The sequence below is a fragment of the Phaenicophaeus curvirostris genome, chromosome 1, assembly GCF_032191515.1.
Source record: "Phaenicophaeus curvirostris isolate KB17595 chromosome 1, BPBGC_Pcur_1.0, whole genome shotgun sequence".
NCBI lineage: Eukaryota > Metazoa > Chordata > Aves > Cuculiformes > Cuculidae > Phaenicophaeus > Phaenicophaeus curvirostris.
In genome coordinates, this window is record NC_091392.1 from 111969992 (window position 1) to 111986332 (window position 16341).

General features: G+C 41.0%; 1 protein-coding gene across 1 annotated transcript in view; it reads right to left on the bottom strand.

Moving 5' to 3' along the window:
* The window catches only part of URB1 (URB1 ribosome biogenesis homolog), a 55119-nt gene that overhangs the window by 23981 nt on the left and 14797 nt on the right, over nucleotides 1-16341 (bottom strand). The window contains exons 10-21 of the mRNA XM_069871107.1: nucleotides 15112-15249; nucleotides 14545-14718; nucleotides 13924-14074; nucleotides 11320-11442; nucleotides 10044-10156; nucleotides 8724-8843; nucleotides 5284-5400; nucleotides 4487-4625; nucleotides 3275-3445; nucleotides 2104-2300; nucleotides 1310-1534; nucleotides 591-770 (exon numbers count right to left, since the gene is read on the bottom strand). Of these exons, the coding sequence (XP_069727208.1) occupies nucleotides 591-770; nucleotides 1310-1534; nucleotides 2104-2300; nucleotides 3275-3445; nucleotides 4487-4625; nucleotides 5284-5400; nucleotides 8724-8843; nucleotides 10044-10156; nucleotides 11320-11442; nucleotides 13924-14074; nucleotides 14545-14718; nucleotides 15112-15249 (1848 nt within the window). The remainder of the gene's footprint in view (nucleotides 1-590; nucleotides 771-1309; nucleotides 1535-2103; nucleotides 2301-3274; nucleotides 3446-4486; nucleotides 4626-5283; nucleotides 5401-8723; nucleotides 8844-10043; nucleotides 10157-11319; nucleotides 11443-13923; nucleotides 14075-14544; nucleotides 14719-15111; nucleotides 15250-16341) is intronic.

The following is a 16341-nucleotide window of genomic DNA, read 5'->3' on the forward strand; positions in this document are numbered from 1 at the left end:
CTGCAAAGGTTAAGTGATCTTTGTCAGGACCTCTTCTGAATGTATTCCAGCTCAGGGGTGAGACTGTGGATGATGCAGCTTGGTCAGGTCTTCAGACAGTAGTTCTGCAACTGCTGGACCACATGCTCAAAATTCATAAGTCCTATGTCCTAGGTCTTAACAGTATCTCTCTGCATCGACCTGCTTCCATGCAATACAACACAGTGAAATACAGAGTGTATGATATTTAGTTCAGCCTCTGTCCTCCTGAGGACTTGGCAAAAGCTATAATAATGCTTCTACAAAGCACTGAAATCCTATTCCAGCCCTTACACAGCAAGGGTATGACAGACACTTTAATCCTAACTGAAATCCCAGAAATCCACATGACTATTATCAAGTCACAGCACTCAAAGCCTGATACTTGTCACATTTAGTCAATTCCATGTTTTGGTCATCAGCGAACCAGTATCAACATAAAATGTGCTCAAAATTTGTTCATGTTTAAGACCATTTGCTTTAATTAATGGTTCAGCAAAACTTATGGCTAGTTCCCTAAAGAATAAATCAAATCAAAGTTCACTTGGCCTGTATATCAAGGGATTCAGTACCTTGTTATTTGAGGACTCCTCTGTAATCAAAGATTCCTCATCCATAAAGAGATCTGATTGATTCTGATGCTCTTCTCTTTTCTGCTGATAATCCAATTCTATCTGATTTCCTCGGCACAACAAGCTGCTCAACAGGTCCACATAGAGCTCAACAAGTTGAGGACCAGAAGTTTTACTAAGCTGTGAAAATGCAAACATGTTGGAAGTTGAGAAAAGAGAATAATTGGGAGCAGAAGTAGAATTATCCAACAGGAACATAAATTAACTAAGAACTTCCTAGATTACAACCTTTTCTGGATGAAGCAATCACTCCACTCTGTAGAAACCTAATTCAAAGAAAAGTCTCAGAGTACCAAATAAATTATAGATTTCCATCTATACTGCAACTTTTGGTGTAACACAGGCTGAAGAAATTCACACTCAGGAGACGCTTCTTATGGAGACCCAAGAGCTGGATTAAAATTTGCAGTTTATTTGCGCTATGCACAGATCAGAAAGGTAACCCATGCCAAGTAAATCCAAGACTACTCCACAATTGGGAAGAACAGGCATTTGCTTACATATTAGGTGCAGGTTTGTCTGGTGCTTTATAGCCTCAGTGAGAGCTGAGTACACAAGGAAGCTGCAGAACCAGTTTCTTAAGTTTTAACAACCAAGTAATTTGTACTTGCTGCATTAAAATAAACAAATACACAATATCATCACAATATTGCTCTTACACTGCCAAAGTTCTCCACTGTGGATTTTAGGTATAGCAACACATGCTTTACTCCTAACAAAAGCTGTTCCGGAGGGAGCTGGGAAGCCAAGTCTCTCAATTTTGTTTGGATATCACCTTCCAGTAAGGCGTTACTTCCTCTCTCATAGGCTTTCTTTAGCAAAGCAGTAAATACAGAATCCAGGGCCACAGCAGATTCTTTGCATATCTCTTTGGGTTTCTTAAACTGTTTAAAATGGAAAAAAAAAAAACATAAAAGAAAAATAAAGATTAGTATGAATCAAAAGTTTCTTTAGCTGCCTTGGAATGAGTTCTGTGCTGGAACTGGAACTGAAGCTCCAGAAGCACAGATGTACAGCCCTTCTATCACACAGCTAGTCAAAGGTGTCCCATGGCAAATCTGCACATAGCCACTGCTGGGCTAACAGACAAACACTGCAACCCCCAGCAGAGCTAACTAATGTGTTCCCAATCTATACCTGGGTGAACTCCAACCACTGTAAACTGGCTCCTCAGGCCATATTATACATTATGCTACACTATACCTGATCAGGAGCTGTAGTTTGGATGACTGTACAACCCTTGAGCCCTGGCTTCATTTCCCAACCACAGCACAGACATCCTGTATCATTCAAGAAAAGCCCTTGAGCAAATGCATGTCCCATTGTGATCAAGAAGCAACAGAGAATTAGTTTACTGTAAACACACTTCCTGATGAAAACGTAAACCTTGCAGACTGTAAGGTTTCACAGTAAAACTGTCTAAAGCATTTAAGTAACTTCAGGTATTCCATACCACAGGTTCCTGAGACTGCTGAGGTATCCAGAGTTTATAATACTGGCTAAATTGATAAAGCTGAGGATACTTGGAAACTTTCAAAGACTGCAGATCTTTATCATAGTGCTGGAGCATCAAGCAGAGGGCGAGGGGTTCTCTCTGTGAGTGCAGGAGATCAGTGAAAACAGCAACAAGATACTCTATGATGTGTGCTCCTAGAAAAGCAAAATAGAAAAAACTAAACTTCTGTTGACAAAAGTAATCTGCACAATCACAGACACAAAGGCAACCCCCTTTCCTTAAGACCTGGGCAACAGGCCATATAACACCATTTAGAAAAGTACTGAATAGGATTAAGAGGTGTTTGTGATAAGCTAGACAAGTGTTCCTGACCCATTCAGGTATCTGGAAAAATCCTCCATACAGTAGTCCCTGTTAAGCAAATAATCATCCCACTTTAAGATACACACTCAGGTTGGCCTGTTTCCTTCCAGACAAGCATAAAACTAACTCCATCTTTACTGTGTTGTGCTAAACTTGTCCTTATGCATCAAAATACAAACCCCAGCCAAACACCACCTAAGAAGAAGAGAACTGATTTGCACCAGGGGAACACACCCAGGTTAACATGCACTGGTTAAATATGGAGGATTTTCTTTCAGAACTAGGACTTACAGTCCCACCCCAAGTGCCACTGAACAGACAGACAGACACAGGACTCTCGGAGGTGCTGTAGGGTTGGCAAATCCTGCTCTGAGGTCAAACACTGCCCCTGAGACTCCTCTCTCCACCAAACCCTTTCCTCAAGGAGGAGGTAGAAGTTTGCAACAACCCCTGAAGCTTCATCTCTGAAGAAGTTTTCTTTGGAAAACACATCCATTTTCTATTCCAGTCCTCTCTCCCTTATATAGTAGAAGCTCCCTAGAGTCAAATGGCAGTTTATAGAATGCCTCCATTTCCATCTATTTTCCATACTCCAGAAACTAAGAGAAAGCTGCTTTAGGGTCTGGAAAAATGGACAGAAGCACATCATAAGCTTTAACGCCTCTCTTGAGCAGAGAATACCATGGAACTGCACCTCATTCTGCTTGCAACACAGACAGAATGTCTGGAGGAGCTCATTGGGCAAGAATGATCCCACTTCCACTCCATTAGTATAGACTATACGTAGGAACAAGGAAGTCTGTACCTGTTTCATTTTCAGTCTGAAGCAACAGCATATTCCTGGCTTCTAATGCAGCAGGGACAACAGCACTGAATGGAAATGTTTGGATAATCATGTCTTCATTTAAAGTGAACCCAGTTTCTTCATCTAAGCCATCACTGCCCTCCATTAGGACATCCATCATATCCAGGACATCTGGTAAGTGAAGAAAATATGCTAGCAGAGGATTCAAAACTAACTACAAAGTAACAGAGGTGGAATCAACCACTCCCGAAATACAAGGCAGCTTCTGAATTCCCAAAGCAGAAAAAAAGGACTAAATAAATTTGTTCAGCAATGCAATGGCAAATGCAACTGCAGAAATCAGTCTCTCGCTGTGCGCTTAACCTTACTTTTTGCCTTTCAACACTGCTGTACAGCTGACAGAAGTAAGGGAAAAGGCACATCACCACTGCTATCATAAGGATACCAGTGACAGGAAATGTGTATGGGAAAGTACAACAGAATTAGCCACTTCCCCATTAAAAGAACATCCTGAGCAGTCCTTGGAAGAGCTTCTCAGCTCTATATGGCCAGAAAAATCAAATCTCAGTCATTAAAGAGCCAAAGACAGGTTTAACATACAAAGAAGATACCATATATTCCATGGCTGATACTATGTCTCTGTAGTACTGTCAACTCAAGGCAATGGATTCATCTGGTACTGAGTGTTAAACTACCTCACTGGCCTTACATTTATGTACTGCAAAATCCTACACTCAGACTGTTACAGCAGAACAGGTAGCACGTGGTAAGCTGTCTAACCGTCCATCTCTGCAGAATTTTGAGTTTGTCTGCAGTAGGTCTGTGATTGGTCCCAGAAAGCAGAAGCAGCAAAATTCCATCTATGTGCCAGGGAGTAAGAAAGTTCCCTCGGCACTTCAGCCCTTTCCTCCTGTATGAAAAGGGAGAGGAACTGTAGTAGTTTTCATTTTACTTCGAAAATGCTGCTGCAGTAGCCTGAAGAGTGATTTAATATACTGTTAAAATGGTGTAACTGCATCAGAAATTCCTTTTGGGAGTAAAGTGGTAACTTTGCAATTCATATTTCTACTTCTAGCACTAAATACAACCAGAGGGCTGAATCCTGTAGGTCCTGTAGGATTTCTAATTATCAATTGTCAGTTTGCAGATCAGGACTAGAAAACTTAGCACAAAGTCTTGGAATTCTTTGTTGTTAAGGGAATCACCACATACCATCAATGTGAGACATGGGGATGCTGACGTTATCAGAGTCTTGCTTAGACATATTAACTTGGAGCATACTGGCTTCCTGAACAAGGTCTGCTGCTTTGTCTGTATATGGATAGGGGTTTGTCACCAGTTTCAACAGGATCTGTTAAGAAAGGTTGAGAGAGAAACATAAGTGCACAGGCTATTAAGTCTACAGGAACCATACCTTGTCAAGAAAGACTATGTTCTAAAAGAGGATGGAAAAAGGGAAAGTTTTAGGAGGACAACTTCCATATACTTCTGCATGAATCTGCCTACAGTTACTGCTGTACATAGGACACTGGGTCTGATGGAGAAAAGAAACATCCACTACAATTTTGCATCTAAAGTGCTACCACAGACTGAGTCCCTGGGGAAACTGCACTGAAAAGGAAGCACTGGGCATTTAACATCTTGAAAAGTCAACGGGAAATGTCAGCTTTTCTTGTAAAAGATTACAATTTACTCAGGTCTGACGATTTTGGCAGGTACTGCCACAAAGAAAAGGGAGATAAGAGCTACACCACCACCCCAAAATTCTATATCAACAACGCTGCAATAACACCTTAACTGTCTGGATTTAATTTTCCTCTAAATCATTTCACTGTCCTCCCACTCAAGACAAGAAAGATGTCAGCTCTGCATAAAGAATTACCAAACACTGCTTTTCTCAGAATTCATTCACTGATCTTTAGACAGGTTTCTCAACAATAGCAACAAAATAGTTAGTTTCCATTAATGCTATTCTTAGCATTGTTTATCCAGCTAACATGAACAGTTACCCTTTCCAAAAATTGAATCACTGCTTCCTTTTTGTCTTCTTTTGTATTATCCAAGTGTTCCAGCCAAACTGAAAGTTCCTTCCACGTGTACTCAAACACTCCACTGTCACGTAAAACCTGTTCAGAAAACAAAAGCGAGGGTTAAAATAAAGACGTAAAATAACAAAACACTAAAAAAGTACAGATATTTTTGTACAGCAACATCATGTTCTCTTCTTGAAAAGAAAAACAGAAAGGTAGGTTCATAGAAAGAAATATCTGTCTCCCTCAGTTCAAGAGGCCTTATTCCCACTTACCAGAGCCACTCTGACTGCCTAACACAGGGCAAATCTGAATGCATTTTTTAAACCAGTATCTCCCAAGCCTCTGCCATCTGATCTCAGTGTAACTAGGACCAAGGCCTAGTGTCTCCATCACAGCTGTTTTGCTTACTGCTCTCTCAGCAAAAGCAGCAAGAGGTGAGGCATGACTATGTTACAGGCAATGAAAGAAACCCTCTGAATTTTGCCAGACACACAGGCACCATAGGGAAAGGGCAAGAAGCAGTCCTGGGAGAAAGAAAGCAAAGTTTAAAGAATGATCAAGAAGTTACAAGCAAAACATGGCTTACTCTCTCACAACTGGGAAAATCAGCTGAGAGCAACCTCTCTCTGCTCATGTCTTCCCAGAGCCTCTCCTCTTCACACCTGCTGTCTGCAGCACAAATCCAGTACAACTCCACTTGGTTTCTGCCTTCACACTGACGATGTGTATGAGATGGTTCCCATGCACACCCCTTCAAGTATGCTGCAAATATCTATTCCACCAGACTGGGCAGAGAGCACATGGTGATCTCACTCTGAATGTTCATTCCCATGCATTTGGAATACAAGAGCTCTACAAGCACTCAGGGCGCAAGAACCAGCTTCAACGCTTGCCGGAGCAGTATGTGCTGGATCCAGAGGCCATTGTGCTGCCTGCAGTGCTGCTCACTGCAGCAGCCGCTCTGCTGCTTCATTGCTCAAGGCCTAAAGTGCAGGGCCAGAAAAGAGCTGGCTGCAGCACAGAGCCACAACCAGGGCCAACCCATCTCACCAGTTCCAGCCTGCAAAAGAGCCTTATGCTGGACAGCAAGTGGCTTGAAAGACCAGATGTGTCCCCTGCCAGAGCGGCTACTACAGCGCTGTCTCGCACAATGGGAAGGAAGATCCCCTTAAGCCACAGCCAAAGGTAGGAGCCAGGATAAACGCAAGCAAGACTTCTGCTTTAACCATGCCAAGTCCTTCTGTTGTCAGCCGTCAGACAGCACAAACCCTACCGATGTCAAAGTTGCCTGCACAAAATGCATTTTGTCCCCTCACTTTAGTAAATCTTAGTATTATTTCAGAGGAGCAGGCTATACTGCTTTAAGGGGGTTGCATGTCTTAACACCATTATAGCAAGAAGAAAAAAAGTGCCATTCCTTTAAAAACAGCCTACAGAAGGGCTTAAATTACTTGAAAACTACTGATATAATACAACGGAAAATCATGGCTAAATTAAATCTAAATCAGGCTACTTGTGTTTAAGAGCTGGGCAGGTGGGTAAACAGCCAAATAAATGAACAGTGGGTCGTGACCACAGCAAGGACCAGACAGAAGTGTAGGCACAGTCACGGTTGCTGTGGGTAGCGAGGCAGACAATTTTACCAAAAATCAAGTAACAGTCATTAAAATATTTAGAATTTTTTGCCTACTATCATGCTATCTAAATTCAGGCCCTTATCTGAAGCACCTAAATTAGGAACTTGGTGACCCTCTGTTCCTTCTATAAAAGAAAGGAAGGAGGAGGAGGGAGAAGAGGAGGAGGAAGAATGGCTGTCTGAAGGACAATCCAGAAGACAGGCAATTGGAACCGCACAGTGGTAGAACCACCTGCCCCTCACACTCAACAACAGAAGAAAATTTGACCAGCTTCCCAACTCAGGCATCTATGTTAAATGACTGTAATTATGCGGGATGAATCCATGCTCTGATCGCTCCCCACACACAAAATACAATGGAAGTTATCACAGCTCATTCGCTCTACATTTACTCTGTGTACACCACCATCAGCTATAAAAATAACACTGCTGCTTACACGAATCTGACAGGATAATTAATAATTAATTGAAAGAAAGAAGGGGGGAAAAAATATTCTTTTTTAAATAATTAACTATTTTTGGCAGAGTCTTGAAATAGAAATACACTTGCAGCTCTCATGAAAACAGGCAGGAACAGAATGTGAAATCCAAAAACATGCCTTCCGATTATATGGCACTGTGTTGAAAAATAAGCAGAACACACTCATTAGCAGCTATTCTTAGCAGCCTTTCTGCTGACATAACTGCCCTGACTTCACTGCTCCTGTATTCTCTTCAGAAAAAATGAAATGAACTGAATCCAAAAGAGGAAACGAGAATGACTCGGCCAGCCCACATCTGTACTCAGCAAAAGAATCCAAACACACTACAAAATCAGTACTGCGTAGCTTTTGATTGAGGTATTCATTACTGTCAGACAAAGTTAACCTGCCTTTAATCCCTTGCAGGGATCAAGAAAAACTAAAATCTAATTCACTCACTAACTTTGGTATAGTGGTTTGAACATTACAGTTGCACCCTTTGATTCAAACTAAACGCAGAAATTAAATGCACAAAGCTGTATACAAACCTGTATGCCTCTATTTCTATGGGACACTGCACAAGGAGCCCTGTTCAGAGCTTAAAACAGGTTTTTTGATTTTCTCTTGGGAACGAACACTTGTATGGTTGGGTTTGTTTTTAATGAAGGTCACTGTCGCTATTGTAATAACCAAGATGCCCAGTTTTCAAAAGGTACTAGAACTGACAGCCATCAGTGCCTTCGTGATATTTGTAGTTGATCAGCACTTCTGAAAAGTCAGATAACTTATTTAAATGCACAGAAGGGGATTTTATTTCATTTTTAAGACAAAAGTACTCTTTGGATCAGAGCTTGCATCAGACTGTAACAAACAGGACTGTATTGCAAGGCCAAAGCAGACTAGCTATGGCTTTAGGAAGGTTAGAGTGATTAAGCTCAGATTAAATGGGGATAAAAAAGAAACTTCAAATAATCTCTTCTTGATAATTGTCAAGATCTTTACAGGTGCAAACTACATCAATTTATTACAGGATCAGAATTAATTCAGCCTAGGGGTGTGTGCAAACATTAAAGATATTTTCCCTACTATTTCACCAACCATTACAGCAAATTCAGTTGACAGCATTTACTTTCTCAAAGTATTTAGCCAATAGGTAGTTTTCTAGCAGCAACATTCACAGTCACAGAAAACAGGAAAGACAACTGTTGACAGCACAACTATTTAGTCAAGGTATCTCCTTTAGGAAAAAACTTAGAACACAGAAAATCTAGACCAATGGGATATAGCGACCATCCTGACATTTCAGATCAACCACTTACCTTGATGATCAGTTTCTTGGTAGAAATTTTCAAATGAGAATGGTTACTTGTAACAAACATTTTCATCAGTAAATAGAATACTGATTTTTCACCAGACATCTTCTCTGTCTCAGAAACACCCTAAAAGAAAAATTATATTAAAATTCACCTGGTATAGCAACGGTGTACAGGATTATGTGGCACAGAAGCAGATATGTAATAGAAGTATGTTATTTTATAGACCTGCCCAAAAATACCAAGGCCAGAAACAAAAGGGACCATTTAAACTCCTTCGCATTCAGTGCGCCAAGAAGATGAGTACAATGTTTTTTTGGAAAGAGGAAGAAGAGCAATAAAAACACCAACTAATACAGTGGTCCAAGATAAAGCCACGTTCCTCCCTGGTCATTTATCCTACTTCTGTAATCCCCTGGAATTCAGATTTCCTACAAGTACTGTCTGAATAAGAAATATAATCATTTAAGAGATTGATCCCCAAGGAACAGGAAAACAATGCAAGTCACAGGGATGCTGAACGCTATCTGCGCAATCCTTCAGCCACCTCCCCCTGCATTTGATGCCTAACAACTGTGCCTCTCTGTAACTGTCAGACCTTGTAATTGCGAGACTTGGGTTTTATCTTTTCTGTTAAAACCTCTCTGTACTATAATGGCAAAGCCATAACAAAATACTTCCATTTCTTTGCATGTTTCCAGGTTTTCCTCTGCTTCCTCTTAATGCTCCTCAACTTTCCTTTACAGCCAGCTGGAAGGACAGAAAATCTCCCACAAGGCAGGGCCAGAATTCGTAACACCCATGGGTGTCTCTGCTTGCCTAGGAACACTCTTTTCTCCAGACATAAAAAGCAGGCTTTCTACAGCTCTCTTACTTTACAGGCCTGGAATACAGAGGAGAGCAGGAGCCCTGAAGGTTTCCAGTAATCACATAGAGGAGGGGCAGCCTTTACAAATGCTAGAACCTTCTCTGGGAAGAGGTGGGATGGCTCCCATCAGCAGCTTATTTTCTAGGTCTGAAATCTCAGACCTGCCAGACAAGTGGAAACCAGCAAACTCTCTTGTCCCACTCCGAGCACAAGAAGAGCTGAAGGAACCTTGTCCAGCCTTCTTCAGGGAGGCAAAAATTCTTGCCATAGTAGAAAAACTTTTCAGCTCAGAAGGGATGCACTAATACTAAGCCTATAATTCAATTCCTACTGGTTTTACCAAAGGGTCACCTCCTAAAACGACTGGACTGGAACTAGTTTAAAACCTGGCAGTGCTTCATGTAAAGATTTGAGGACAACAGGCCAAAGAAACAAAAATCTGCCTTGAAGTCTCTTACCTGTACTCTGAACCAGGCAAATTTATTTGCAGGAAGTTCCAAAGCCACTTTCAGTATATGGTGCTGCAGTACAGGAGGGACCTCCTCTCTGAGGCCCCTTTCAGTGACAATACCTGAGATGTTAAAGCAATACAATCAACTTTATCTTGGTATATCTTCCCGAGATTTCATGAACGGACAAATGCAAGAAATAATGGGATAAACAGGGTATGTGATTTGGTGAGTCACCTAGTATACAAACCAATTAAATGCACTTGACAGAGGGAGGAAAAACCTCATGCACGAGACAGGTGATTTAGAGGGTTTTTTTGTTTAAAGCCCCTCTTTCCTCTGATGGACTTTAATTAAAGGCAGTTACGCAACTCCCATCCTTACACATACCAGACCTGCCTAAAACACAGAGAGTTGCTCTGTTTTGGCAGTCTACAAGTTCTGGTGGCCTACAGGCAGCAACACCACCCAAACAACATTTTGCTCTCTCCTCCAGCCTCAATTTTAAATGGCTGTATTTCCTGTACCACAAGCAGTATTGGAGGATCTTGCCCACAGCCCATAATTTGTGGCTTGTCATCCTTGCTGCATTAAGCAGGTACGAACACCTCTGTTAACTTCTGCCATATGAAGAGGAACACCCTCTGTGAACTTGACATCAGAGACAAAAATGCAACAATATTGCTGAAGTGCTTCCACATACAGATCTTCCACAGGAGATAATACCATACACAATACTGTTCTTCTCCAACATACAGAGTATATGGAAAAAATACTTGAACGTTAAAAGATCTTCCAGAGGAGACTAGTGAATTGCTACGTTCCTCTCCCCCATACCAAACTTTCTGCAAACTATTCTGTTAAAAAAAATTCTGTATCACTGTGTCTAAAAAGAGTTTGGAAATAACTTACTTACATTAGATTGTTGACATAAGTCTAGGAGAATCACATACCCAAATTTCCTTAAGAGTTGGACATAAATCTTCCTCAAAACCATCAGAATTAAAACCCCACAAAGACCAAATATTTGCAAGAATATGACACACAAAGAGGAAGTCTGTGGCACAATCTACCACTTACACAAATGAGTGCAGCAGAGCAGCTATGGAGTTCAAGAGAGCAGAGTGCAAGAGCACTAAAGAAATAACAACAGTAAATGCCAACACAATGAACAAACCAAGCCAGTTCTTCCTCTGTGTACACAGAAAAGCACATTCCCTTCTGTTGCAGACTTGGTAAATAACCACAGAGAACAATGAAGGTAATAGAAATATCCATCACATACCTTTTAAAAGCTTGCTAAAATCAAAATTGCTCCGTGCTACCAAGTGGGGCACAACCTTCTGATAAAGGCATATGACCTGAAGCAGTGCAGCTTTCAGAAACAGTGTCTCAGCATCATCTGAACCTGAACAAACCATTTACTTAATTAGTTTTTCTTTCCTTCATACCAAGAGAGCACAGTGCAGCAGATGCATTGCCAAACATGAGAATTACTAACTATATTTCTAATAGACTTGCCTCTGAAATGCTGATCTTCCCCACTAACAAGAGGAAACAGAAAAAACCCACATGGAATACCCAATTTCCTTCCCCAGCATTTGTGTGCGAATACTTTTAAAATTAAATCATCTTCTTTTATGCTTAAATTGGCAGTTGCCATTTCTAATTTGATTTGAAAAGTGCTCACACATATAAAAGACAACCTCAACTAGAAGAATCCAATCAGTCCCAATGCTGTTTAAGTCTGAACTACAGGGAAAAAAAAAAAATAGAAAAGGATACGGTCATGCTGCTGGTTTCCAGGAACGCTATTTTTACCTAATGCCAGGTAGGTCTGACTAGGGAAGTGCAAGAGGCAGTACACTAATTTGTTACCAATTTACTACTTCAGTTAAAGGCTTCTTTCTTTCCCTTCCCTCTTTCAAAATAATACTTTCTCAATGTGACCTCTTGGCAAAAGGAAGACATGTCTGTACGGGAGAAACACCAGCCCCAGTTAAGGCTGCTGTTTACTTCCCAGGAAAAGCTATCTCAGCACCTAAATATTCTTTTCGTTTATAACATGAGGACGCATAAAAGCTACTTGTTGTCCAGTCACTACTCAAAGGAAGCAAAATAAATGAAGGGCAGCCAAATCTTTTTTTTAACACCTACTTTCTTCCTGTTAACTGGGTCTCCCTCAGGGAGCTATGAAGAACTGGATGGATGCCATGCATAACTCTTTGCCCGAGTCTCAACTGCGATTAAAAAAACAAGAATTCTTTATAGTGGCCACAGTGCAAATAAAGCTGTAGAAGGTGAGACGAGGGTAACTGATACACCATTATCTCCCTGGTATGCAGAGAAACAATAGCTACAGTACTTTAGAGATTAGCTGCTCCACTGGTTTCAGCAGGCACTCTACCAAAAAGAGCCTTGGAGTGTCAGCATTGACAACCATTTTTCTGCCCAAAGCCATACACAGAAGGACAAACACTGAAAAACTCTGTGGAACATCACCGTGGAATATGCCCTGGTGAAGGACATGAAATTAACTGTAGATTTATTGTCAGTCTATAAGTAAAACATCACAGGCTGCTAGTTAAGCTACAGAGAGTACTAGAACTTCTAGTTCTCTTCAATGGGACTATGAAAGCAAGTCCTTCAGGGGACACTGGTTTTGAGAGAAGAAACTGAAGCTTTTACTTCAGCACTCTCTCCTTCTTCCAACACTCACATAGTTCTAATCCTGTGCTACAGCAACACAAGCATTTGCGTGTCCACAGCACCTGAATTGCTTCCAAAAAAATTATGTTATGATAAAATAACTTGGCTGAACGAAAATCCCTCAAAAACTATTTTTCAAGCCTATAACTTTCCCTACCTGTTTTATTCTGTGGGTGCAAAATACTCCTACTAGCACAGGAAGTTCAAGGACAGAATGGTTAAGTTCAACAATGGGAACTGCAGAGCCCTGCACTTGAGAAGGAATAACCAGCAGATGCTAGGGGCCACCCAACCAGAAAACAGCTTGGCAGAAAATAACCTGGTAGACACCAGGTCAGTCATGAGTCAATGGTACCCTGGGCTGCATTAGACAAAGCATTGCCAGTGGGTGAAGAGAGGTGATCCTTCTCCTCTACTCAGCACTGGTGAGGCCACATCTGGAATGCTGTGTCCAGTTCTGGTCTCCCCAGCGCAAGAGAGACCTGGACACAGGAGAGAGTCCAACGAAGGGCCACAAAGATGATGAAAGGACCAGAATGTCTCTCCTATGATGAAAAGCTGGGAGAGCTAGGACTGTTCAGCCTGGAGAAGAGAAGGCTCAGAGCGATCTCAACAATGTATATGAATACCTGACGGGAGGGAACAAGAGGACGCAGCCAGGCTCTTCTCAGTGGTGCCCAGTGGCAGGACCAGTGACAATGGGCACTAAATGAAAGAAAGGAGGTTTCCTCTACACCTCAGAAAGCACTTTTTTACTGTGATAGTGACTGAGCACTGACACAGGTTCCCCAGAAACATTGTTGGAGTCTCCATCCTTGGAGATACTGAAAAGCTGTATGGACACAGTCCTTGGCAACCAGGTCTAGGCAAAAGGGTTGGACAAGATGACCTCCAGAGGTCCCTTCCAACTTTAATCATTTTGTGATTCTGCGATAGCAGAAAGTTAAACTGCTTAACCTCCTAGTAGCAATGGCAACCTATATGCCAAACTGTGTTATTAGGCAATTCTGATGCTGGCCAGAATTAACCCACTTGAAGAACTGAACAAAGCAAAGATGAACAGTAAATGCACAAGTGACACCTGGAATCTGCTGAAGCTAACAACCTTACACAGGATGAGGATTTCCCAACACCCATTCACATATATGTAAAAAGGAGCAATTCCACCTGCCCTGCCTACCATGCTGTTCAGCAGCTTCTGCTGTCTCAGACGTTGCCTTTGCAGTAGATATTTCACTTCCCCTTTTCTCTTCTTGGCCATCGTGGTGTTCTCTCCCTTGCTTCAGAAGGGACTGCCAGGCAGCCACTATATTGTTCATGTCTGGCAAAAGCTAAAAGCAAGAGTAAATTGCAATAGTTCTGCTGCTTGAGACAAAGCTACTGTGATAAAAATACTCACAACCAACCAACACAAGGATTTGCTGCTTTTCACAAAGGTTTTAACTGACCTTGCACGTAATCAGAAAAATATCTGAAACCAAGCAGCGTACCTTCACTTCTGCAGGACATAAATACTGAAAAGAACATTTTATTGAAAAACTGTCCTGTAAAACATATATGTTTGGCTCTTCAGGAAGAGAATTCACTTTTTTTTTTTACACCCCCATCAGCCAATTGTGTTAAGAAATGTCATCTACTACCACAAGTTATTGACACCTTTTAACTCACAGCCTTCCCCTACCTCTGCCCAAAGACACTTCTCGTGGCTCCCAAGCCTCAGCCACACAGGGAGAAAGCGCAGAGTAGTTTCCTGCTGCAAAATGAATCATATCTAGACCCCAGTTTTCTTTTTACTTTGTACCTTGCTGACGGCTTCTCTGTAGAGCTGTACAAATTCCTGCATCACTGACAGTGTGTATATTTCTGACCTTTGCCATGTTTCTTCATTCAAACAATACTCAATATTCTTCAAAGCTCTTTTCAGAACCATCGACAGAAGTGACAATATGCTGTGCTTCACTACTGTGCTGGGTAACTAAAAGAAGAAAGTTGAATTAGTCACATTTTGGTGCTTCCTCTTATGCTTTTCACATAACTTGCGCTCTGAATACATGTTAAAATTTGTTAACAAAATTAATTATTTCCTAAACCTTGGCCTGCACGAAAGAATGTGTATTTTTTTTTTCCCCCAGCCTAAATCACTAGTGAGCACTGGCAGAAATTGTGCTTGTGAATGGATCTTGGAAGCAGTATGAAAGGGTTTTTAATTCATTTTTCAGTGCTTGTCCAAGCCAGATTTATGTTGGGACAGACAATATAAAACATAAGTAACTAACCAAATTAAAAAAGTTCTTGGATGATCACACTTAAATCAAACAGTATTAACTAAGTCAGAAAAATCCACTGAAATACTACAGCTAGCTCTTACATTTAGTCCTTGGGTGAACATTATTTTATTGCACACTGCAGGGACTGTTGTTACCATCACCATAGAAAGCAATCTGGGAAGAGGAATAAACTCTGAAGTCTTAAAAGAATTGGAGATTTCTGGTTGAGCCTCATAGATCTGAAATAAAAACAACAATTTAATCAACATTTATATAACCCTGGAGGTAACAGCTTCTTCTGGGAAGTGTTTTTAACAGAAGGGTTTTGACTTACAGAAAGTAATGCCAGCATTATATGTCAATTTTTATGCAGAAATGTTAGAGCAGACTCCTATTGAGCTAAATGGAACACCTGTATGCAACCTGCATCCCTGCTAAAAGGCTACTCACTCCTTTTCAACAGACTACAGATGCTACTTGCCCATTCATTTTAAGCTAAACAGAGGCAGAGGAACACTCAGAAAGGACAAAAGTGTTTTTCTAGCTGAGCTTCCATGTTGCTGCATCTCAAACCATCAAGGTGGCTTCCCACTACTTCTTACACCAATTCCTTCTTTCCCAGCCTAGTTAAATGTTTATACACCCTCCTGCTCTGAGAATGGCATTCTACCAAATGACCTTCCAACTCACCCCATGTCTACACTTTATTTAAAGCAGCTGTGGCTCTGAGTCTTGGCTCATTTTCCTCAGCATCCACAGAAAACAGGATGTCATTTCTCCCCTCTCCATTTACTCCTTCAACATTTAACAGCATCCTGCTGCTTCTTTCCTAACATATCTACAGCAATTGATGGTGTTATTTCAGAACCACTAAGCCCTTCCTCTTTAGCTCATTTAAACCTCAGTCACCTGACTTCCCCACTGCTGAACTGCTTTGTTTTTAAAATCATTATTTATGAAATACTGTGCCTGAATATTTTCTAGTGATTTTAATAAACTCTAAAGTACTACGCGTTTACAGCTGCAAACACAATAAATCTTCAGATATATGAGTTTCCTCTGATACAGAGCAGCTGCTTCTGAAACAGAAACAAAAACAAACAAAAAACCAAACCTCACCCCCTGATCTTCAGCTTAGTACCTATGACATCAATGAAATCTTATTCCGTGTCACTAGGAAGACCTTGGCTAAATCTATGAACTCAGAGTTAGTTTATACTTAACATACCACAGGCCCAAATTGTAACAAATTTTACATAGGAATAGCACTATAATATCTACGTGTAATAAAAGCAGTCAAAGGCAGGAATATTTGACTTTACCATCTTTCC